The sequence below is a fragment of the Nerophis ophidion genome, linkage group LG14 (assembly GCF_033978795.1).
Source record: "Nerophis ophidion isolate RoL-2023_Sa linkage group LG14, RoL_Noph_v1.0, whole genome shotgun sequence".
NCBI classification, from domain to species: Eukaryota; Metazoa; Chordata; class Actinopteri; order Syngnathiformes; family Syngnathidae; genus Nerophis; species Nerophis ophidion.
Window position 1 is genome coordinate 42,515,885 of NC_084624.1, and position 26,975 is coordinate 42,542,859.

The following is a 26,975-nucleotide window of genomic DNA, read 5'->3' on the forward strand; positions in this document are numbered from 1 at the left end:
ATGTCAATCTCCGAACAGAGTTGAGATACGAAGTAAGCGCTTTTCATTCTCTATTAGGTGATTTTTCAAATGATGCTACATATTAGCAGTAATGCTATTTTTTGGCTAACACTTGACAAATTATGGTTGTCTGTATGACATATTCCCACTTGAAGCCAAACCACCGCCAGATGATGGACCCCCTACTGTTTTTCTTGGGAATTAATTCTTCCTTCATTCGCACCTTCTTTCTCTCGTATTACCACCCGCACGACTCCGCCAGCATCACAGCTAGCGTTACCCATGCTGCTACCTCTCTGCTCTGCAAGGTCGTATACGTATGTGACGTATGATGTGACAGTATGTGACGTGTGTAAGAAGGTGCACTTGTCTGTGAGGAGTAGACACAGAAAAGAGCTTGAATAGCCTGTAATGTAATGCCCGCAGCTAAAAGCAACTGCGTGACAAAATATACTCGAATATCACAATGTAGTCATTTTCTATATCGCAGAGACAAAAATGCGATATATCGTGTATATCGATATATCGCCCAGCTCTAACTCCGTCTGTGGTTATTTCAATGCAGGAATCCTTTACGTTATGTCATTTTTTTAATATAGTGATTATTAATTAGAGCTGTGTCAAAAAGTAGTAACAGTGATGAGATCCCAAAATTCCAGTAGACCCAACCATCATGATCATGAGAGGCCGTAAGCAAAATTCAAATAATTGTCCAGCCCTACTATGCCTGTGTTGTTTTAGGCTAATGGAACAGTTTTAATCACAAAAAGGATAAATGTTTATTCAGAGTTCAAGAGCTGATCAAGAAGGGCCAAAGATGTCAAGGATTTACAAAAGACAATGAGTAAATTAGTGGCACACACTCCAGTCCAAAGCAGCAGAATTTGCAGATATCACTTTGTTTGATATAATTTTAAGGTTTAATATTTCCAATTTAAGTATTATCTTTATATTTGTGTTTTATCTTGTTTCTGAGTTTTGGAACATATTTTTGCTATGAGTGTTTTGTAACGAACCAACTCTACAAGTCTTACTAAAAAAAAATCAAATGGGAGCAAAACCTAAACTAGTTTAGCTTTTACCAAAGTCAGCTATCATAAGTGAAGCTTTCAGCACGTAAACTCTGTTGATATCCATAGTTATATTTTGATAAAGACGGGGACAAACTCACATGCGACAACAATAAGGCAACAAACATGGATGTAGACACAAACTTAAATCATAAACACAAACTTTACCCGAGCAAAAATTATGCATGATTTATATGGGGGAGTCTTGACTCAGCCACACACACAATAGTTTGTAGCCCTTTGTGCTTTTTCAAGCTTCCATCATGACGTCTGGAGGGCTAGATAGTTTGCCATGATGGGAATGCGACCGATTGATAATCCTAGAGATCACAACAAATGTTGATTCGTAACGTATAGGAATAGATTCCATTGCGTAGTTTGATTTTTTTTTTTTTTGCTTGTATCTGCTTTTAGTGGTAAGATATAGGCCCTTTATGTACTCTGATATTTTGCAGTGTTTTTGCTGGGTTTTTTTTTCTATAAAAGTTTTATTATTGCCGTTAGCGAAGAAAACTCTATAAATTAGCCGCTCAGTCTTATAAGCTGCAAGGTTCAAAGTTTAGGAAAAAAGTATCGCCTTATAGATCAGAATTTACGGTACGCAATCTAAAAGACTAAATTATTTCAGAATGTTTTAGCTGTTTTATTAGAATGTACATTAAGCAAGGCTGCTTCAACTTTAATTGATTTATCGATCAAAGATTGAAGAAAATTGATCTGTGCTCGGCTAGTTAGCCTTCCAGAAGATACATATTGATATAACATCAATTTAAAAAGTAACTGATTTTATCGATACTAGAAAATTGAACATTGGCTTAAGAACAGCATATTTTATATGAAGTTGTTTTGAGCACTTTTTAAATTAAGACTGTTAACATTGCTTGAAAAGCTTCAAGATTGCTCCCGGGGGGCGACGTCTCATGAGTCTAACTTTTATTTCTTAATCTTACCTTCTCGTGAAAATCTTGATTGACATACTTTGAGAAGTTTTCTGATCGGGCTACCTTAAACTGAGAGTGCAGCATTTTCAGATTTTTTAAATCCAACCCACACTGGAATCCTTCTTCGAGCTCGAATGCTACGCTAGCCCAAGGCTCCGACAACAAGCCAAAATTAAAACGCTGCAGACGGGGAGGAGCTAACCATAGATTTGGGCGCATTGTTAGCAAGGGAAGGTTCTCTCTTTTGTTATATTACCTCGGATTTCCACTGGATTTGAAACAACCGCAGAACGACACCTGCACACGGCAGACTCTTTCCATTTTTATTCAAGTCAATGTGTCAGTTTCCACTGCCTGCAGGACATCACTGACAATATTAAAACCAATTCTTCATTCTGTTTTACAACATACAATTGTTATATCAATTTTTACACCCCTAAACAATTTAATAACATGCTTATTGTGACCAAAATTATCATTAATTTCATGGTTTTGTTGAATCTGCTCAAAAAGTACTTATACACACCAAAGTATTTGAGCCAGGTTTTATTAAAAATGATAAAATAGTTTAACACAGTTTCCTGTAAACCCCAGATTATAAGCAGCTACTTTTTTCCTGCACTTTTCCTGCTAATGGTCATATTGTGTTGTGTTCAATAGTTTTCATTAAACCTAAGCAGAATACTGAAATAGTTTTGTTTGTGCTATGGCGCCATCTTTTGTACGAGTTTGTTCACTGCAGTTATTGTGGTTTGAAAATGTTTTGATGCCTTATACCAGAAGTAAAATGGTCCATTGTGTTTCTGCTCAAAAGAGCTCTTCATTCATCAGTACAGGCAATGTTTGTAAGTTTCACAAATTTTGGTAATACATTTCATATTTACTAAACTGTCCCATGTGTGATGTCTTTAGGAGTGTGTTCGTGCATATTTGTACATGCTATTGTAATGCAATGAAGTTAGCATAGTTAGCATTAGCTAATATGCTAACATGTTTACGTGTATCTGTAGGCCTTGGTGATATGTTCTAAAAATAAAATTCCAGATTTTTTTAACAAAGAATTCGCTTGACGTTTGTACTATGCGTAAACCAGGGGTCTTGTTCAACAGCCATACAGATCACACTGAAGGTTGTGATATAAAACAACTTTAACACTCTTACTAATAGGGGTGTGGGGAAAAATTCATTCAAATACGACTTGAATCATTTTTTAAAAATCGATTTTTATTTTTTTTTATCAATCCAACAAACCACTACACAGCAATACCATAACAATGCAATCCGATTCCAAAACCAAACCTGATCCAGCAACACTCAGAACTGCAATTGAGAGGAGACAAACACGACACAGAGCAAACCAAAAGTAATAAAACAAAAATGAATATTATCAACAACAGTATCAATATTAATTATAATTTCAGCATAGCAGTGATTAAAAATCCCTCACTGACATTATCATTAGACATTTATAAAAATAATTAAAAAACAACAATAGTGTAACTGTGGCTTACACTTGCATCGCATCTCATAAACTTGACAACAAAATGTCCAATGTTTTCGCAAAGATAAAATAAGTCATATTTTTGGTTCGTTTAATAGTTAAAACAAATTTACATTATTGCAATCTGTTGATAAAACATTGTCCTTTACAATTATAAAAGCTTTTTTTTTTTTTTTTAAATCTACTATGCTGGCATGTCAGCAGACTGGGGTATATCCTGCTGAAATCCTATGTATTGAATGAATACAGAATCGTTTTGAATCGAGAATCGAATCGAAAAAATCGATAAATTATCGAATCGTGACCCCAAGAATCGATATTGAATTGAATCGTGGGACAACCAAAGATTCACAGCCCTACTTAATAATATGCGCCACACTCTGTGAACACACACCAAACAAGAATGACACACATTTCGGGAGAACATCGGCTCTGTACCACATTATAAATGCAACATAACAATTACCCAGAATGCCATGCATCCATGACTCTTACAGGCTATATTATACACCCCGCTAGCACCAAACCCCCCCAAAAAGTGTATGTCCTTCGCTATGTGGTAGGTTACTGCGGACATTATCTCCTTTTGTTGTTGACAATTTTTTTCATAAAGTGTTGATCTGGAAATGTTTGTGCCTCGGCATTTTGATGGTGTGGGCGAATGGAGATGTTTACATGCAGAGTAATCACTCTTCATTCTCTAGTAGGGGACTTTTCAAATGATGCTACATATTAGCAGTAATGCTACTTTTTGCGCCACACTTTACTAATTACGGTTGTCTGTTCAACATATTCCCACATGAAACCAAACCACCGCCAGACGATGGACCCCCTGATGTTTTTCTTGGGAATTAATTCTTCCTTCATCTGTTTCCAGATTCGCACCTTCTTTCTCTTGTATTACCGCTCGCACCACGGCTAACGTTAGTCATGCTGCTACCTCTCTGCTCTGCAAGGGTGTATAAGTATGTGATGTATGACGTGACATATGTAAGAAGGTGCGCTTGTCTGAGAAAGAGACAAGAGAGTGGGAAACGTATGTAGTGTTATGCCAGCAGCTAAAAGCAACTGCGTGAGAATGTATACTCGATTATCACGATATAGTCATTTTCTATATCGCAGAGACAAACCAGCGATATATCGCCCAGCCCTATTTTTAGTTATGTCAACAGATATTTCCATTTATGGGTTAGTTATCGACCCTGCGATGAGGTGGTGACTTGTCCAAGGTGTACCCCGCCTTCCGCCCTAGTGCAGCTGGGATAGGCTCCAACATCCCTGCCCCCCCCCCCCCCCGCATCCCCCGAAAGGGACAAGCAGTAGAAAATGGATGGTTGGATGGGTTAGTTTACGGGCCAAACTATATCAGGATATGAGTTTTGTTTGATCCTTATCGCCGAGCCCTACACTCATGTTAGTGACGGTGTTAGCACAGTTTAGAGATGTTCTGTGTTTGAGCGTTACAGTCTGCTTTATGATGGCATTTTGTGCATGTATGAGTGCACATATGTATCTTTTTTGAGTGATCATGACAATGTAATATTTAAGAAATTTCATTTTTCTACAAAAAAAGTTCTGTACCACAAAAAAAAAAAAATCTGTGCTATTTTTTTCTTCCATTTGGTAACAGGTTAGCTGAAAAAGCTAAGCATACAGCACAGCTTAATAGCGTTTTATTTGGCCAATGACATATGTCTTCTATATCATGTGGGCAGTAAAAAAAAATGCTTCCTTTGTGTGTGTGACTTTTGTGCATCTTATTTTTTCATTTGATTTCACTTAATGATCACACTCTGTAATGGCATGTTTAGGCCCAATACACCCCCTCAGTCACTATTACTAGCCCTCACTCACTACCAATAGCCCTCACCCACCAACACTACATCCTCGAAAGGAAGTAAAAAGGTGTAGAGCTGTGTAATCTTCCCTAAGTATTAGGAATCCACTTGCTACGTCACTGCATAGTTTGTTTGGGCACATAATCGACTACATAATTACATTTGCACATACGTCTGACCCAGAGTTGTACAGACACCCAATATGTTGGTACAAAAATATATATTATGTATTTCAATACTTTTTGATACTTTTCTAAATAAAGAACACAAAACATGTAATTGGCTTCATTTTAACAGAACTCTTATGATTAAATGTCCATCCGTCCATTTTCTACCGCTTATTCCCTTTTGGGGTCGCGGGGGGTGCTGGCGCCTATCTCAGCTTCAATCGGGCAGAAGGCGGTGTACACCCTGGACAAGTCGCTACCTCATCGCAGATGATTAAACGTATGTTTCTTATTGCACCCAAAGAACAATAATGATTACAAATGATATTGTAATCACGATTAATTACATGATTTATTAATTTGAAAACATGAGTATTTATTGTACCACCAAAGCTCAATTTTAAATATTGTTGGAAAAAAAACTGAATATTAATTAGTAACAAACAAGTAAAATAATGATAAATTTAAAATAACAGCTTTTTTTAAAAAAAAGAATACAATTTAGTTTTTTTTATATTTGTTTACCTTTTACCCTTATTTTACCACCATAATGTGCTTTTTCTGTGTCAAAAATTATTTAATAAATTGTTTAATTAAATGCAAAAATCTTCACATTTATTGGTGTGATACATCTTTGAACAAGTTTGATCAGTAGTTTAGGTCAAAGCATAACTGTGGTAATTTATCAGTAAGTGCTTTAAGTTTAAGGTACATTTTTGAAACTTTTATTTTGTTAGAGTAGTGAATGTGGTGTTTTTCTCAGCTTGACTAGTAAAAAGGCCAAAAAAAAAACCAGTATCTCAACTTGTGACCACTGTTTGTAGATTAATGTAACAAAGATAGATAGTACTTTATTGATTCCTTCAGGAGAGGTCCCTCAGGAAAAACATGGATGATTTTCTTACAACAAAACAAGCAGAGGAGATGTGTTATGAGTGTATGGATTGTTCTTTTTAGAGTTAGCTTCGTAGTTTTGTCGTAGTTTCAAGTGGCCCTCAACATTGAGTTCAGGATGGCTGACGTTTGTCGAGTGTGTCCAGGATGAATGAGCGCTACCAGACCCATTATTTTCCCAAATAAATGTCTCTTCTCCCCGCAATCACAACATTTCACTTACATTTATTTCAATTTTACTGATATTATTTTGCGTTTATCTGCGGATTTTGTTTTATTGACCAGCTATATGACTCTCTGGGCAGTTATGCGAACCCAAAAATCATATGCCGAACTACTTATATTGATTTTAGTAATTATTGTTTAGGCATAATAGTGCTGTCAAATAAAAAGTAGCAACCATGGCGTGATCCCAAATTTCTAGTCGACATACTCTTTTTTTTTTTTTTTTTTTCTTTCTTTTTTTCTTTTTTTTCTTTTTTTTTTTACATCTTTTTTTCCCCCCACTAATTCGGTCTTCATCTATTTCACCGTCACAAGCTCCAGAATGTGAATGCATATTGCGCGGCCCATTAATCTTTTTTTTTTTTTCCCCCCCATTATTCTGTTTTCATAGTCGTGAAAAGGCGTAATCAATATTCTAATTTGACCCACCTCCAAAGACATGCACCTAGGGGTAAGTTGATTGGCAACACTAAATTGGCCCTAGTGTGTGAACGTTGTCTATCTGTGTTAGCCCTGTGTTGCGATGGTGACTTGTCCAGGGTGTACACCGCCTTCCTCCCAAATGCAGCTGAGATAGGCTTCAGCATCCCCCGCGACCCCGGAAGGGCTAAGCGGTAGGAAATGGATGGATGGAATTCTATTAATTGTCCATCCCTAGCTTAACCCTAATGGGAAGCATTGGTTTTCATCCAGGATGTCTCTGTATATTGACAGATTATCTTTCCGTCTATCCTGACTAGTCCCCCAGTTCCTGCCTCTGAAAACATCCCCACAGCATGATGCTGCCTCTACCATGCTTCAATGTAGTGATGGTATTGGTCTGGTGATGAGCGGTGCCTGTTTTCTTTCAAACATGATGCCTGGCATTCACGCCAAAGAGTTAAAACTTTTTTTTTAACACAGTCCCTGAGTTTAAGATAAGTCACTTTTGTAGTGCAAAAATTTTAACGTGTCAACATGTTTTAAGCTCAGACTTGACCATGGCGTTAGCTGCCAAAACAGACTTTTGCCTTGTTTGTGGTTGTTGGCTCTCTACATTCGAAGATTGCTTTCTGGTTACGTGTGCTGCATTATTGTTATAGTTACTATTGTGAAACACCAGCTGTGTTTGACACTACATCCATTTCATAGCTTTTTTCAGATTCTCTCTTTTTCTTTTAGTTCTCAGCTCTTATCTCCCCATGTCATTTCTTGAGCCATGTCTTTCACTTCACTGTTCACAGAATTTACAGCATGACCCACAGCAGCATCTCTCTTGTGCGCTTTTGCAAGTAGTCGTGTGGGAACGAGGTCTGAATATTTTAAAATTTGGGCATTTCATATGTCCTGGATTTTATTTTATTTTACAATAACTCCATTGTGAAGTCTAGGCATGGGCTGTATACTTGTTTTAGGTTTACTGCGGTATGAAAACAACAAAACCACTAACATGTTCCTTTGTACCTGTCTTTGTGGTATTATACATGATAGAAAGTGGAGGTTAGAAATCCTTCATGTTGCAGATGGCAGCGTGTAGCATAAAATACTGTGGCCCTTCCCACTTGCACAGTCCTGCAACCTGTATGGTGGATGAAGGAGACAAGTCCCATAAACTTTTCTTTCTGTCTAAAATTACTAAATCTGCCTTTTCAGCTGTTTTAAAAATACAAATGGCCACAGCTCGGAAGAAAAATCTTCCAACATGCTAAATACTTGCAGATAGCAAGAAAAGGCAACATGTATGAGAACACCACTTATTGTTTGTTATATGCTAAATTTAAGAAATAAGTAATGCTGTTTGACCGTACCCTTTCCATCTGGAATGAGTGACGGAAGTACAAAATTGTTCCTAAGGCAGAATTGGCATGCTAAAGTGGCTAACACCAGCAAGCCAACATGGGGCGAAGAAGTGTCTCAGGCATAATGTTATGTTTTACGTTAACAATCTCCAAAACATGTTTTATGCTCTACTACTTTTATTTTTTTGTAATATTGCTGAGAAGTGTATTTTTAAACCATATAGTGATTGCCTTTATTTTTCTATCAGTTTTTTAATGTTGTAAGTTGCAGAACTGTACTTAATTTCTTTAGAACAAAATTATTAAATTTTTTGAGAGAGCACACATCACTTCCTATTAGGGGTGTAACGAAACACAAACATTTCGGTTTGGTACGTACCTCAGTTTAGAGGTCACGGTTCGGTTCATTTTCGGTACAGTAAGAAAACAACAAAATATACATTTTTGGGTGATTTACCAAATTTGTAAACAATGGCTTTATCCTTTTAACATTGGGAACACTATTATAATTCTGCCCACGTTAATCAACATTAAACTGCCTCAAATTGTTGCTTGGATTAAATAAAATTACAAAACTTTTTTTGTACATATAAAAAGTGCAACATTAAACAGTTTCAAGTCAACTCATCATGCTTAATTTATCACAGCATTGGGGAAGCCTGTAGTTGATTTTTATTATGTAAATGTTATATTTTTGTCAACATGTGATAGCAGGGACCCTGCCATTCAAAACTAGGCTGCTACATTACTATTGATTAATGTAACTATTGCTAAAAAAAAATAGTACAATAGCAATAGGAGAGACTATTCATCCCTAAACACCGTGGAGTTCAAGTGAAATAACAGACAGACAGGGCTTTGCTGCCCCTAACGCACGCATGCACACAGCAAAATGAGCTACCGTTACGCTAAAATCTAATTATCCTACACCTCAAGCCAGGACTGCGAGCGAGTTGAGCTGCAGTTTAAGTTTCTAGAACGTCAACGGGCTCATAGTGATTTTACTAGTAGTGTTTATTATAATTTGGGGAGAGTACGCTGCCTTATGCTCACGTGCTCGACGCTGAAGCGTTGACTCCATGCGCTCTGAATATGCACTGCTGATTGGCTGTTACCGCTCTGAATACGCACTGCTGATTGGCTGTTATCGCTTGCTATGTAACCAATCAGATGGTTGTGTGGGTGGGACAATGCTGGGTGCTGACACAGAGGCAGAAAAAGTAAAGCAGTTTGTTAGGACTTAAGCTTAGAAACTCGTTCGGTACAACCCCATACCGAACCGAAACCCCCGTACCGAAACTGTTGAATACAAATACACGTACCGTTACACCCCTACTTCCTATCCTTTTACCGCCCTCCGTGACAATGCTGACTTGACTTAACTCATCGAAAATAAATATATTTGACATGTTTGCTTCTTTATAAAACATTTCTGGGCATATGTGTTTTAAAATTTGAAAACACTGGACACATCAGATTCATACAATGTGGGTTTTTGTATATTTTAAGATGGATGTGCCTTTGGCTATTCTCATTCTTCAGGTTATTGTTATTCTCATTGCAGAGTTTCCAAGTAGTGGTGGGGGTGTGGTTACCATGATGTCATTGAGTAGTTTGCATAATTAGCCATGATTTTCTCTAAAAAGGCTAAAAGAAAAATTATACATACATTTAAAACAAATTGGTTATTAATTAGTGTTAACATATATATTTTTTTATCATTTTGCCATTTTGGAATATTGCTGCTTCATGTACGATGTACTTTTTTGAGAATTTGAGCGTTTACACAATTTTAATGATTTTTTTAATTTTTTTTATTATTTTTTAAAACAACTGGCAACAAATATTTTCGTGTTATAAAATTTATTCGTGTTTGGAGACTCTACTTCTGTGCCCTCGATGTCCCTGACGAAAAAAGAGAGCCGGAGCGAGCATGATGGATAAACTTGCTTAGCACTGTTGCTCCAATTGGAGTGTTTCTTCCTAATATTTGCACATTTTGTAGATGACTATCTGCAGGTATATCTGAATATATATATATGAAAATCACGTCCCCATTGCAGACATACTCACAATGCTCCAGACAATGGCGTGTGTTATTGTTTACATCCGGTCTCGGGTATATATATATTTAAAAAAAAGCCTTATTTTTAAGGTGTGGCGGTATTTTAAAATGCCGTGGCGGTGCGACACATTCAATTACATTAATGTGAAACCATGAGTTGGAAGAAGTTAGTCCTCTCATGTAAGTAGTTTATCAGTTCATACTCATAGACTTTAGCTTCCAGGCAATATGGCCTCAAAATAATGAATACAAATGACAAGGATCATTCAAAACTAGTTTAACTTATTTGATTAAAAACTAATAGTTTGAAAGGAGACAATGTCACAACTTGCAGGGATAAATGGCGTAAATAAACGCTGCATCTTACCAATTTAAAAGCGCTTCCTCTGGGAAGCAAAACTATAATAAAGTCCAATACTCAGGCATGTGATTTTACCGTCTATATTCAGAAAGCCTTCTTTTTTTATCTCTGTAAAAATATAAAAAAATAATTTTCGTTTTTTGCCATACCTGCCAACAACTACGAGTTTCCCATAATGAGTACGGTTTTTGATAATCCAGTAAAATTAACTACGGTTTTCCATTAAAGATGATTCACTTAAAAGTGGAAGCTACGTAGCAAAGAAAATATACGAGAAACATCAATGATCATTGGTTGGTTTACTTATAAGACAACCCATGATTGGTTGGTTGGTTTACTATGATGAGTCATGATTGGTTAAGATTAGGACAAAACATTACAGACGGGCCAATCAGAGGCAAGAGAGGGCGGGTCATCGAACCAGGAAGGGAATCGCAGCAGACGCGCACATCCCATATGACGACGAGAGAGTCAGAGAAGAGGGAATATTCAAGCGGCCGATTTATATATTAAAAAAACTAGTGGAAGATTGCAGAGGGATTCTCATTCTTTAGATTTTTCTTTTAGCGATGTAGATGGCGTCAAGTAAAACCACAATGCGTCTACTTGTTCACATTTGGACAAATGCATGTGTCTGTTTATAATGGGTCGGCAACCCAAAATGTTGAAAGAGCCATATTGGACCAAAAATACAAAAACAGATCTGTCTGGAGCCGCAAAAAATTAAAAGCCACATTACATACAGATAGTGTGTCATGAGATATAGATTGAATTTAGAGGACTTAAAGGAAACTAAATGAGCTCAAATATAGCTACAAATGAGGCATAATGATGCAATATGTACATATAGCTAGCCTAAATAGCATGTTAGCATCGATTAGCTTGCAGTCATGCAGTGACCAAGTATGTCTGATTAGCACTCCACATAAGTCAATAACATCAACAAAACTCACCTTTTGTGCATCCATGCACAATGTTAAAAGTTTGGTGGACAAAATGAGACAGAAAAAGAAGTGGCATAAATCACGTCCTAGAAAGTCGGAGAAAGTTATGCATATAAACAAACCACGGTGAGTTCAAGGACCGCCAAAATTAGTAGGACAAAACGTCGCTCGACATATACTCCAATCAGTGAAGCATGTTTAATATAAACAGTGTGCTTTATAACAATTAAGTAGGTTTGTGACATGTTTGTCCTACAGAAACCAAATTAAAACAAAAAAAAATGTTTTCCCCTCATTTCCATTTTTCATATATTTTTTAAAAAGCTCCAGAGAGCCACTAGGGCGGCGCTAAAGTTCCACATGCGGTTCCAGAGTTGCGGGTTGCCGACCCCTGGTATACAACAATGCCCAACACATTAATTTTAGTTGTGTACCATATAAGCCCAAATAAAATGTGCTCTCGACATGGAAGACTTGGAATACACATTTAAGAACATTTGGCAAACGTGGTGACTTTTGCTACAGTATAGCCTGTCTAAATGCTCCATTTAATATTTATTGGTGTTTTTAGAACAAGACAGTAGCTGACATTTTAATTATATTCTACTGTTTGACATTGAATAGTTGAATAATTTTTAAACAAACAACGTGCCTGCAAGATACTGTTATTTCATGCTACAAATCACAAATGGCTATTCAGATAAAGGAAGTTAGCTAATAGAATAAACATAGTTTGTACTCTTTATGATGTTTGCATTTGGAGCAGTTAGAAGTGGAGAGGGTGTGAAAGAGACACAAATTGGCTATATAATCCAAGGTAGAATCCACTAAAGCGGAAATTTGCCAGGAAGTCTCAGGACAGAGCCATTAACGCAAAAATGTCAAAGTAATGTGTAAACAATGTAAATAACTACATGAAACATCTGTGGCTGTGAAGTGAAGACTAGTAAAGTTGTAAATACTGTATAGAGTAGGCTGCACCCTTTGTTCCCCCACCATGGCAACGCCCTGGACCTGGCTGGGGACCTGTGACCCCCATACTCCCAGCCTATTTTCAGTCCTTTTCATTAAGTTCAAATCACATGCCTGAATATTGAGAGGGGGGGGGGGGGGTTTAGTTTTGGAAAATGAGTGAGCCCAGGCTTTTCCATTGTATTAATGGGCACCACATTTTTAATGGTGTCCATTGTGCTCCTTGTCATACATGGTACCTTGAGTAAACTTTTACCATATTTAGCTGCTTTTTGTCTGGAAATGTGTTTTTTCCTTCCTTTTGCCTCAAAGCATTGCTTTTCCCCCAACTTAGCTGGATGCCTCTGTTTTAGATGCTGGAATACGTTTGTTGTTCTACTGCATTTTTATAACCAACTTTGCAGCATGCAATCACTTGGTTTTGTCCGTTTACTGCAAATCCAACACTATTATTTTCTTTGCAACAAAGGTCTTGCTCTTATTAGGCATTAGCATGTGCCATGTTGTTGCTCTCTGTGTTTGCTAAAAAAATGTCTGGGAGTGGGGAAACTACAGAAGCTCCTCAGGTCATAGAGTATCCCAGACCATTAGTGACAAATATTAACAAAAGAAAAAATGTTTAACTGACTGTAACAAAAAACTTGAGTTTGATCAAATCAATAGTGCCCAGGCATACCGTCAACGTTACACAGCTGCTTATACGTTCATTCAGATACATGCCTTACGTTGTTTATTCACTTTCATCCCAACTTCTGCAGAACTATCACCGCAGCAGAAAATGTAAACACACTCTCCCTCCAAAAGTCAACTGCTGTGTGTGACAAAAGCAGCATGATGCTGTTGTGTCAACACCCCACTTGCTGGTGGCTCACTGCCAAGCCCTCAGCTGCAGCAACAGCTTTAAGATGTCTGTGGCATGCAAAATAAACAATCTGAATGTGACGTCATGTAATTTATCATGTAATCTGATAAAAGGGTTATCCATATGATTAAATTAACTGTTTTTCTTTATTCTGCCTCATACAAAAAAGTCACATTCTGTGGGTGGCCTGCACATCATCAATTGGACACCTTTGCTCTACTTAATGTTATGTGTGCTTAAAGTGTCGAACATGTATATTAAATGGCAAAATATACAAACTCAGTGTATTCTCAAGTAGGGCTGGGCGATATTGGCTTTTATTAATATCGCAATATTTTTATGCCTTATCGCGATATACGATATATATCTCGATATTTTTCCTTAGCCTTGAATGAACACTTGATGCATATAATCACAGCAGTATGATGATTCTATGTGTCTACACTAAAACATTCTTCTTCATACTGCATTAATATATGCTACTTTCATACAGAGAAGGAAATCACAACAAAGTCAATTGACCAAAACTGTATTTATTAAATACTCTTCATTCTCTCGCGGGTGACTTTTTAAATGAAAGAAAAAATTAGTAGTGCTGCTACCTTTTGTAGTAACACTTCTGCTGCTTACTTTGCATATTGCTGTTGTCTGTTGAATATATTCCTGCTTGAAGCCAAACCACTGCCAGATGATGGACCCCCTGCTGTTTTTTTGGCCATTAGTTGTTCTTCCTCCATTTGTCATCAGTTTTGCACCTTCTTTCTCTTGTAACGTCACTCAACTCGCTTCGCTCCACTCTGATTGCGCCACCTGCTTCAGATAACGTTATCCATGTTGCTACCTCTCTGCTCGGCGAGAGCGTATGACTCTTCCCACGCGACAGTGTATGTGACGTATGTAAGAAGGCGGGCTTGTTTTACGTCTCTGTGAGAAGGAGTGAGAAACGCCTGTAGTGCAATGCCCGCAGCTAAAAGCAACTGCGTGGGATCGTATACTCGAATATTACAATATAGTCATTTTCTATATCGCACAGAGACATACCCGCGATATATCGTGTATATCGATATATTGCCCAGCCCTAATCTCAAGGTCTTCTCTTTTTTCCCCAACTCGTTCTTTTGAAGTTTTTCTTGCCAAGGATGTGGGTTCAGATCAAGTAGATGTTATTGTGGTTTGTGAAACCCATTGATGCACTTGAGATTAAGGCTAATACAATAAAATTGTGATTGAATGATTTACTGCAGCTATCGTACCGACATTTGAGTCCTACAGTGCGCAATTTCATTTTTGTAACAATGTTTGTTTCTTCTGCCAAGAATGTATATTTTGTGGCTATTTTTTATAGTTATTAAAAAATACAACTTCATTAAAAGATTTGAGCACGTGTATTATAAGTAATTTTTTAGCACATTCAACAATACCACTATAATAATAACTGATCATTTTGGTGACAATAACTTTATTTAGCCATTCTAGCCCCCCACATACCCTTTAACATTCTATATTATCAATTTTGGTTATGATTTTTATTCAAGTGCAAAATTTTGCTTCCAGCGTGTATTTTTTTTAAATTTGTTTTATTTAACTTGGTATTTAAAAGTTTACATTTCAATTGCAATGTTTGAAATGTACGAGAAACAAGTTGATAATTGAAGTATACTTCCATTATTATTACTATATCAGTGGTTAATTAGGTCTAAAAAAATGAGAATTTTGTTTATTGGCCATAATTTGTAGGTCAATATCCCGTCGAGCAAAATTGTAGCTGTGATTGTTCCTGAAATTTGATTAATTGTACATTCCTGCTATGTTCTTTGCTGTGCATTTATGAACCTTGAACTTACAACGGCTTACTAGAAATCAGACAAATATTTTTTTAAAGATTGAGTTTGATTAATTTTACAGTCCTGCCATGTTTATGGCTGTGCATTTATGAACGGGCTTATAAGAAATAAGACTTTTTTTTTTTTTTTTTTTGAAGACTGAGTTTATGCAGTGTTTAAACCAAAATAAAGATTAAACGATTATTCTGGGAAAAGTTTAAACCCTATTTCTTGTACAACTCTTGTATTGGATCCCATTAGGTGCAAGTTGTCTGTTATGTGCTGCTTTTTGCACAAACTTGAGCGCCTGTCTCTGTCCTTCAGGAACACCATTTACAACGGGCCATCTCGGCACAGCAGGTCTACGGCGAAAAGAGGGACAATATGGTCATCCCTGTCCCAGAGGCGGAGAGCAACATCACCTACTACGACTCACTCTACCCTGGAGATTACAAGATGCCAAAGCAGCTCATTCACCTACAGCGTAAGTGGGTGACAAGGGTGAGGTGCTGACCCAACTTTGTCATCGGAATTTTTTTAATAGAAAGATGTATTTATTTTTTTTACTCTTCGCTCTTTGCGGTTTTTCAGAATGTGATGGTCTGAAACTTTTAGTAATTAATACACTGCATGGATTTTAAATTGGGAATTGTCTTCAAAGGCTGGGCGATATGAAAACTATACGATAGAATTTTTTTATATATTGGTCAATATCCGTATTTTTTTTGTATTTTTTTTTTATGACCAATGGAAAAGGTGGACAAGGAGAAAATAATAAAAGTTAACATTTTTATTTTAAACGTAACTTTCCGCTGATTGTAATCCCCAGCTATCAAGGCAGAAAGGGAAGGTAATGTCAACGAAACAATTAAAACACTCAATGTAAACACAATTCTAAAATCACAACAGACTTAACACCTCTTTAAATTAGGTTGGAAAATAATGAATATGTAGAAAATGCTTATTAAAGTGTAACAAAATAGTCCTAAGTGTGAAAATGTAAACAGAAAAACCTGAGAACATTTTTTTTGCAGTTTACTGTAGAAAGTTGCGTGGTCTGTGTGACATTTATTGTCGTTTGTTAAGTTTGGTGTCATATCCCCTGTGTAAACACTACACTAAATTGTAAATTGTTTACACTTGTTACACTGTATGTTTACATTGTTACTTTAAAAACATCAAATGTAAGTTATTCTTTTAAATGTTTGCTTGAAATATATGTCCTGGAAAAATTTGCACTTAGAAATACTTGTTTGTAATAAAATATAATTAAAACATGTTAGCATTATGTTTGTGTTCAATTACAGTAAGCTTGTTTATTCTGAACATTCCTGACACTTAAATTTTACACACTATGGCATTTTTACTGAGTTTTTTTTTTTTTTTTTACATTGCTATATCGTGAGTGAGTGAGCATACATTTTTTTTGCAGGCTGAAATATTATGTAATTGGTTTTATAACATGTTCTGGTCGAGTCTTCTAAACACATTCGAAATGATTTCCTTTGTAGAGATAAAAACTGTGTTTCATGGCCCTAAAGTAGAAATTGAGTGTGCATATAAAATAACACGCATTATAAACAAAGTAATATGGTAGGGAAAAACAAATACATTTTAAAAAATGCGAAAATATATGTATTTGTTTGTTTTATTTATTTTCAGGGTTGTATGGTGTGTAAAATGTGCCTAAAAATAAACAGTGCGACTTAAAGGATTTCAACACCTAAAATAAATCCATCCAAATTTGATCAGAGTAAAATTTTTGCCCATCTGCATAGGATGTTTGAAATTAAACTTTAACCGTAAACAAATGGACAAGTGATTGATGCGGAAGTGTCACTGATCACTTTGCGCGCTGAGAGCTTTGTGTGTTATCCTCCCTCTTGTGCCATGCACAGAGGGGGCAGGGCTGGAGCCCCTTAGTCTTCCACCAAGGAAGAAACAAAGTCTTAGAGGAACAGGTCAGTAAAAGACAGTTGTTTTTTTTTCACTACCTTAAAACTTGACACAAAATTCACTGCATTCTAGTAACTACGAGGGTCGGAGGGAATATTGAACAACTAAGCAATGATTGAAGTGACAAATTTACCTTTTTAACAATGCCCGGTTTGTTGACAAGAACATACATACAGTCATGGAAGCACATTGAATCTTTTAAGCAGAGGTAGCACAAACCAGTGAAAGATTCAAAAGAGCTGCTGTCAGAGCCACAATCTGCTGCTGCTAGCCTGCTAACCTAACAAAAATGGCTCACACTAAAAAGTCCGTAGGACTCAGACCGGGCGCTGACTTGTTGACGCCACTAGGCAACAGGCACCACTAGGGATGATGTTCGTTAACAAATTATCGAGTTCGAGCCCATTATCCAATCTTTTTATCGCACCGATTACTTATCGAATCTCTTATTGTATCCAAATATGTGGTTGTGTGTGCACTGAGTTCTAAAATCCATAAATGTTATATAACTGGGCCGGCACGCTGTTTATATGGAGGAAAAGCGGACGTGACTGAGGGCAGCATGCGGCCGCTATTGGGTGAAGGTTTCAGGTGAGAGAGGACGCTAAAGGCACGCCCGCAGTGAGCATATATATAGTGCTGCTATGTGCGTTGTAAATAAAAACAATTGCTGACAAACACATCAACAACATGGACGCTCACTTTCGAAATCCCGGTGAAGAAGGGAACCAGCACGGTAGCGAATCCATACACACAACAGGGCAAAATAAGTCTGCTTTTACTGTTGTGCTAACTTGCTATGTTAATGGACAACAAGACTGACTTTGAAAATGAGGAGAGGGAATCTGGCGTGTTTGATGGAGAACTTGCCCAGCTGTTCATTTCCGACACAGAAGATGACGACTTTGATGGATTTGTGGATGAGGATTGAGCAACAAAAATAATGGGAGTACATAGATAAATAATTAAATAAAGTACAACCGAACTCAGCTTTGCTCCTGCTGCCTTTTTAAAACAGCATCCATGCATGCTAGCGTATGGTTTAAGCTATCTTATGTTTAACCATGCCTGCGCCCAAAAATACACTGTGCCTTAGTTAGTTACGGGTGCTATTTCTGTATTTGACACGGCGCCTTTTAATACGATGCGCCCTACTGTCGCGAAAGTACAGTATTGTGGCTTTGATAACGGGAACAGGTTCTCAAAAAGGGATTCGAATCCATGGAATCTGTTCTTTTCTTATAAAACAATCGGGAGAACCGGTTTCGAACATCATCCCTAGGCACCACAAAAACACACACACACACACACACACACACATATATATATATATATATATATATATATATATATATATATATATATATATATATATATATATATATATATATTTACATACATATACATACATACACATATATATAATATTAGGGGTGTGGGAAAAAAATCGATTCGAATACATTCTGCGATTCAGAATCGATTCTCATTTTTAAAAAATTGATTTGAAAAAAAAAAAAATATATATATATATATATTTTTTTTAATCAATCCAACAAACCACTACACAGCAATACCATAACAATGCAATCCAATTCCAAAACTAAACCTGACTCAGCAACACTCAGAACTGCAATAAACAGAGCAATTGAGAAGACAAACACGACACAGAACAAACCAAAAGTAGTGAAACAAAAATGAATATTATCAACAACAGTATCAATATTAGTTATAATTTCAGCATAGCAGTGATTAAAAATCCCTCATTGACATGGAATCGTGGGACACCCAAAGATTCGCAGCCCTAATATATATGCTTGCATGTTCGAAATAAACTCAAACTCAAGAGCGCCATGCTGTTGGAGGAGAAAAATATTTGATTTTGCATTTTCATTTTGAACGTGCAACTAGCGTCTTTCTGTCAGCTGCTGGGACTGAGAGTTACCATGCAGCAGGCAATGTGTTGGGAACTTTGCCACAACTTGTTTATAAAGTCTTTAGTTTGTTTACTGGTATCCTCACTCATCCTTTATTTTCACTGTTCCACTGTTAGCATTGTCAGTGTTTTAATAACATCAATACTAGCTATAATGTTTTGGCATATCATCGTATTGAACACAGGCTGAGTTGTTGGTGAGGCACAAAGATTGTATATTGGACGTGAGGAGTATCAGTGTTTATTTTTGTTGGCCAGACTGTTGCAGTGAAGTAGATGGTTGTTGTTGAAGAACAAATCTTGTTTATGTGACTTTATCTTCGTCAGCCAAACTGCTTTGTGTTTTATATTGATATCAAAACCTCCTCAGTGGCCTAGTCGTTACAGGCCACTGAGATCGGTAGGTCGTGAGTTCAAACCCCAGCCGAGTCATACCAAAGACTATAAAAATGGGACCCATTACCTCCCTGCTTGGCACTCAACATCAAGGGGATGGAATTGGGGGTTAAATCACCCAAAATGATTCCCGGCTGTGGCCAACGCTGCTGCCCACTGCTCCCCTCACCTCCTAGGGGGTGATCAAGGGTGATGGGTCAAATGCAGAGACTAATTTTGCCACACCTAGTGTGTGTGTGACAATCATTGGTACTTTAACTTTTAAACTTTAAAAAGTAAACGCCATGACTTGTCTTTTTACATTTCACAAATTACTTTAACAATCATTCATGTGACATAACGTTTTGTTAATGTTTTATGGTGTCCAAGTAATACCGACATTACAGATTTTTGCTCAAACTCTTAAGATATCTGTCCAGATACAGCATGTATATCACTACTACATGTAAATGTATGTATATTAATTAAAATGTATATATTTCTATGAAAATGCAAAACTACAGCTAAAGGCATCATGTTATATAAAAGCTGATACTATTAATGAACAAGAACACAAATATTTGTCTGTAAATATATAATGTTTATCTAGAGCATTTTTATTAGACATTACAAATTCACACCCCAACACAGTTTTACCAAACATAATGAATAATCATGATTAATAATCGGGATTTCAATATTGATAAACAATCTTTATTATTTTGACCATAATGGTGCGGTCCTATGTGTAAGACGAAACCTTACTATAAACACTTTATATGAACAAAAAACGCAGTTGTCAAAAGGGTGACATTTTGCAAAATTTTCACATTTATTTTTATTTAAAGTATTTTGTTTCTGTCATATTACTTTGTTTATAATGCTTCTGTTGCTTTCATATTCACATTCAACTTCCTACTTGAGGTACATATATACAGACCCTTTCCAAAAAAAATTAATATTATGGAAAAGTATTTTTTTTTTTTTTCCATAATTCCATTTAAATTGTTAAACTTCCATAGATTATAGATTTAGGCCCCACAACTTAAATTGTTTTAGGTATTTTTTTCTTCGTACATAATTTGGGCTTTCAGCTCATAAAACCCACAAAAACAGGATTTCAAAAAAATATAATACTGTGCAGATATCAGCACAAATTTTACAGGGCATTGTTTTAAACTGAGTGTCACACTAATCATATACTAAACCCTGGGCTTTGACAAATTATCAAAAAGAAGAATTATGAATCTGGTAGAGAATGAGGCGGGAGTCACAGCTTTTAAAAAAACACAACATTCAGACGCATCCTGAAGATGTGCTACTACTGTCGGGTTCCTCGGGTCAAACCGCTTCTGAGCCTGAGCCAACGTAGGAAGCGTCTCAACTGGGCCAAGGAGGAGGAGGACTGGACTGTTAGAAGTACGGTTGAGAGTGTCCTTACCAGCTCAATCACGGTCTGGTATGGAAACTGCACTGCTAAGGACAGGAAGGCACTCCAGCAAGTGATTAAAACTGCTCAGTACATATCAGGAGCAGCCTTCCCCTCAGTTCAGGACATGTACTCTACCAGGGCCACCAGGAGAGCACACATCATCATAAAAGATAGTACACACCCCCAGCACAGTCTCTTCAGCCTCCTACCATCAGGCAGACGATACAGGAGCCTGAAATCCAGGAATACGAGACTGAATAACAGTTTCTACCCACAGGCCATCAGGCTTGTGAATGCTAAACCAAATAAAGCAATGAGGAACATTTTAATGGTATTTGAGATGTTTTTTCAAATGTGTTAGCCAATTGTTCATAAATATTAGGCTATATACAGTATGTCCATTCATACAATATATCACTTAAAGTTGTTTCCATGTTTAAAAAAAGAGAAAACTTTTTAAAAAATGTAATGTTTAAATGTACTGAAACCCGTGTGTGTGTGTGTGTGTGTGTGTGTGGCCAATTTTTTATAGACATCGATTGTCTATTGCAATATATGTTGGTATCATTTTATTGGCCCAGCCCTTATTGTCTTCCAAATGGAAAGGTTGCAAATGTGTCTGTTTCTTGCTTCCAGCTTTCAGCCTGGACACGGAGCAGCCGGACTACGACCTGGACTCGGACGACGACGCCTTTATCACCAAGTTAAAAAAGAAGATGGAGATCAGCCTCTTGCAGTTTGAGGAGATGATTGACCGGCTTGAGAAAGGCAGTGGACAGCAGGTTGGTGTCTTTCAGCAAAAATGCATGAATGAGCTGTCAGTCTCGTTGTTGTGAAGTGAAACAATGGCGTGTGCTAGGACATAAGTATGATGTGCACATTGTCTTCCCAGCTGGTCAGTCTTCCGGAGGCCAAGCTGCTCCTCAAGGAGGATGACGAGCTCATCAAGGAGGTTTTTGACTACTGGAGCCGCAAAAGGAAAAACAGCAAAGCCCTCTCGCTCATCAACATCATCAAGCAGGAGAAGCGGGACGGCTCGAGCACCAGCGACCCCTATGTGGCCTTTCGACGGCGCACAGAAAAGATGCAAACCAGGAAGGTGGGTTCTACGAATAATAGGAGTAAGCGGTTTGAAGTCTGTGAAAGCCGACATTAGGTTTTGCATGGTTTGACAAATTATATAACACTAGATTACAGAAATTTATAGATAAACATAAGATAATTAATGAAAGTCAATACGGTTTTAGGACAGCAAGGTCAACATCTATGGCAATAATTGATGCAGTAGAAGAGATAACCAATAGCTTAGATAGCAAGAAATATGCAGCTGGAATTTACATGGATCTGAGTAAAGCATTTGACACCATTAATCATCAAATATTACTGAAAAAAATTATACAGATATGGAATAAGGGGAGTAGCTTTGACTTGATTAAGGAGCTATTTAACACAAAGACAGCAGTTTGTGAAGATGGGCGAGTTTACATCTGGGCATTTGGACATTACTTGTGGGGTTCCACAGGGATCCGTTCTTGGTCCCAAGTTATTTAACTTATATATTAATGACATATTTAAAGTATCAAATGTATTAAAATTAGTCATATTCGCAGACGACACTAATATTTTCTATTCTAACGATAATTATACACATTTTGTATCCACCCTAAATATTGAACTTGCAAAATTAAAAACATGGTTAGATATAAACAAATTATCGCTTAATTTAAAGAAAACAAAAGTTATGTTATTCGGCTATTCCAATCCAGGACCAGCAATAAATATAGATGGCGTGATTCTAGAAACGGTGTCAGAAATTAAATTCTTAGGAGTCACTATTGATAATAAATTAAGCTGGAAACCACACATAAGACATTGACAAAGCAAAATCTCCAAAACCATCTCTATTATCAATAAATCCAAATTCTTCTTAAATTACACAGCTCTGCATTTATTATATTGTTCATTGGTCTTACCATATCTAAATTACTGCATAGAAATCTGGGGCAACAACTACAAAACTTCACTACATCCCCCGGTTACACTCCAAAAACGTGCAACAAGAATTCTACACAAAGTGGGATATTGTGACCACACAAATATTTTATTTTTACAATCTAAATTATTAAAACTGCCTGATCTAGTTGATTTTAATACAGCTCAATTATTATTTAGAGCAAACAAAAAGGTTCTACCTGCCAATATTCAAATACATTTCAAACACAGAGAAAGAGTTCATAATCTAAGGGGGTGTAGTATCTTTACTATTCCAACATTAAGAACTACCAGGAAAATTATGTGTGTGTCTGTGCGTGGAGTGAAACTTTGGAACAGATTGGATGTGGGGCTCAAGCAATGTTCAAATGTCCATCAGTTCAAAACAAGATACCAAAACATGGTATGGGCAATGTATATGAATGTGAACATGGATGCCTAAGTGTTAAACTCCATCACTGGCTAATAATGATTATTGTTATTATTATTATTATTATTGTTGTTATTATCATCATCATCTTCATTATTTTATATGTATTATTGTCATCATTTATTGTCATTGGTATTGCTATTGTTGATATTGTTATTATTATTGTTATCATTATCGATATTATTGTTTAGTCATTGTTGATATTATCATTATTATTATTACTTCTATGACATCACCCAACTAGTTAAACTATATGAATTAGTATCAATGCGAGGAATACATTGAATTGTGTGTGTGTGTGTGTGTGTGTGTGTGTGTGTGTGTGTGTGTGTGTGTGTGTGTGTGTGCGCGTGCATACACAAACCTATATGCAATTTGAGTAGTACTAATTTTCTGCAAATGTAAAAACAAATATGAATTCTGACTAAAAAATTGGTGCCGATGGAAACTAAGAAAAGGGATTTGGGTACACTATCTGGAGTACAGGGCAGGCGAGTGGGGGATCTTATGTTCGTGGATAGCTCCTCTGGCAGGGGGCTCCTCGTCTCTTTTAATGCACAGCATAGGACACATAAGTACACTATCTGGAGTACAGGGCAGGCGAGTGGGGGATCTCATGTTCGTGGATAACTCCTCTGGCAGGGGGCTCCCCTCGTCTCTTTTAATCCACAGCATAGGACACATAGCAAGAGTGGTTCTCAGGTCCTGTTGCTCAGGGGCAATAGCTCCACAGCCACAGATCCACTATTAACCACTAATATCACAGTCAAAATGAAAGCTTGTTCCCATAGGCACCATAAACTGTTAATAATGTTAAGACAAAAGTGTATATTATATATACTATTATATATGTTGTATTTTTATTGTGTCTGTGTGTGCGTGTGCGTGCGTGTGTGTGTGTGATGGATATGTGTGTATTTTGGGTATATGTATGTGTGTGTATATATGTATATATTTATATGTATATGTGTGTATATATATGTATATATATATATATATATATATATATATATATATATATATATATATATATATATATATATATATATATATATATATATATATATATATAAATTGTATATATGTGTGTGTGTACATATGTATATATGTAAGTGTGTGTGAATTTAAATGTATTATATATAGACAATATATAGCAGCAACCATTGAATTATATATATTATTGTATTATATATTGTATATATATATTGTATATGTATAGGGGTGGGACCTAATAAGTTTACTTCTTCCCACTCCCTTTTGAGCCAATCTTGACATCTACAAAAGATTAGGCACATGTAATGTTTTCAATGTAGGTGTAAAAATAATGTATATATTTCTTTTGTATTTTATGTCATTCTCTTGTTTTGTTTGCATGGCTCAAAATAAACCCATTCATTCATTCATTCAATATATTCTCATCTTTCAGAACCGTAAGAATGACGAGGCGTCATACGAGAAGATGCTGAAACTCAGGAGGGATCTGAGCCGAGCCGTCACCATCCTGGAGATGATCAAAAGGAGGGAAAAGAGCAAGAGAGAGCTGCTGCACCTCACGCTGGAGGTCTTTGAGAAGAGGTCTGTTCGGCAGCAGTATGAATCAACTTCATAATAATATTTATTATTATTAACAAGTATTGTCTGCCGTCAACAGAAATGTAATGTCAGACTATGGTGGAGAGATTTTAGCTGAGGTTCTGGCCGAGCGGGCTCTCGTGAGGCCACAGATTATTCCTCTGGTACCGCTCACCAACCAGTACCATCACATGGACCATAAGGAGTACAAGTCTAAGGTGAACAGACTAAGCACCTTTTCAACATCCTTTGTACATGTTGGACCTTTTGGGTCTATGTCCTGGAGTGAATTTGTTTTGGTCCTTTTCAAGCCCGATAAGACTGAAGTTCCTCGTCAGAAGAGGAAATACGAGAAGAAGCTGAAGGTTTTGGCTCAGTCAGCCGGCGCCTCACACTACCAGGGTCCAGCTGTGTTTAATGCCAAGGACCTCAACCAGTATGACTTCCCCAGCTCGGATGAAGAGCCACTGTCCCAGGTAGCGGCACTGAAGCAGTCCACCTTGTCCTGGTCCTAGTGTGCCATCTAGAGGCCCTTTGTAAAATCACACATCAAACCACAATCTCAATCAGCAACCCCACACTGACCTCTAACCTTGGTGTCCACAGCTCCATTCTGGCTCATCAGAAGCTGAGGAAGAGAACGACCCGGATGGCGCGTACGCCTTTCGCAGGAAGCCGGGCTGTCAGTACTATGCTGTAAGTGTTGTGCACATCATCAAGAGCTGTGAATATAAGGGCACCCCTCGCTGAGTCTTAGTGTGTTTTCAGGCCCCTCAGGATCGAGTGGGCAGCTGGCCCTGGTCGGCTGGCTGGGATGGTGGCCCGGCAGGAGCCCGATACCGCTACAGTCTCACGACGCTTACGGTGCCACGGCGCTGCCAAGGTCTGGCCCGGCGACGCGTGGGTCGAGGGGGCAGGTAATGAACATTTACTCTTAGCTTCGTGTGTATTCATTATTTATATCAACATTTAAGCTTGTTGTCATTGCAGCTCCGCGCAATTTTTTTTTGTTTTTGTTTTTTGTTTTTACAATCTGTAAAGTATAGTATATTCAAAAGCTGTGTTCCATAGCTGGCCCCTTTGGCCACACTCTGAACACCACTAGTTAAGATATTTCATAAGTGTTGCCAAACAACAGAAGAGTGTATCTAAGTTGTCTTCAACTACTTAGCACTTATGAAAGTTATAAAGGGTTGGGTGCCTTTTGATGGTTTTCTGTGTGTTTCATGTAGAGTAACTACATTATGGACAAGTCTTAGCGGTAGAGCAGAACCAAAAGCATAGAGAAAAGTACCAGCTGAATTACGAGCAAGAGCGAGAAACCTGCAGAGTTGAAAATAAGTTATTGTGTTCCCGAAAACTGCTGTTCCAGCTTTATTGAAACAAACCACAAACATAACTGTGCACATTTTGCAAGCGGTTATACTTCACACACGCTCACTGGACTTGCAAAGGAGGATCACCATTGATACGCTGAATACATCGCCTTTTAAGATGCAAGACACACTCCTTTCACTTTAAAATGCATACCTCTCTTTGCTAAATATACTGTTAAAGTCACAAATTGGCTTCACTGAGGCTTTCTTTTACATCTTCTCTAGCAAAGCAGGAGTTGATGCTGTGTGCTCTGTGTTGTGAGTGGAGTTACCACGCACACCCAGTTATACTTCCGTTAATAATGTATGAAGGTGGCCAAATCCACATGCTAGATAATTTTTGGCCACAAATCAATAAATGAAAAAAATGGTATGTGCACGTGTGCGCCTGCAGATTGGAGTGGAGCACACTCTCGCAAGAAGGAGGAGCTTCACTTTGAAATGCAAAACTTCATAGATCGGAACATC

The 26,975-nt window shown here is 37.2% G+C and overlaps 1 protein-coding gene across 3 annotated transcripts in view; it reads left to right on the forward strand.

Moving 5' to 3' along the window:
• Positions 1-26,975, forward strand: part of LOC133568694 (enhancer of polycomb homolog 1-like) — a 66,015-nt gene that overhangs the window by 29,487 nt on the left and 9,553 nt on the right. For all 3 annotated transcript variants that reach the window (XM_061920782.1, XM_061920781.1, XM_061920780.1), the window contains 8 exons: positions 15,766-15,925; positions 21,774-21,919; positions 22,030-22,236; positions 24,986-25,134; positions 25,211-25,349; positions 25,443-25,607; positions 25,738-25,827; positions 25,900-26,048. In XM_061920782.1, coding sequence (XP_061776766.1) covers positions 15,826-15,925; positions 21,774-21,919; positions 22,030-22,236; positions 24,986-25,134; positions 25,211-25,349; positions 25,443-25,607; positions 25,738-25,827; positions 25,900-26,048 — 1,145 coding nt within the window. In that variant the 5' untranslated portion in view covers positions 15,766-15,825. The remainder of the gene's footprint in view (positions 1-15,765; positions 15,926-21,773; positions 21,920-22,029; positions 22,237-24,985; positions 25,135-25,210; positions 25,350-25,442; positions 25,608-25,737; positions 25,828-25,899; positions 26,049-26,975) is intronic.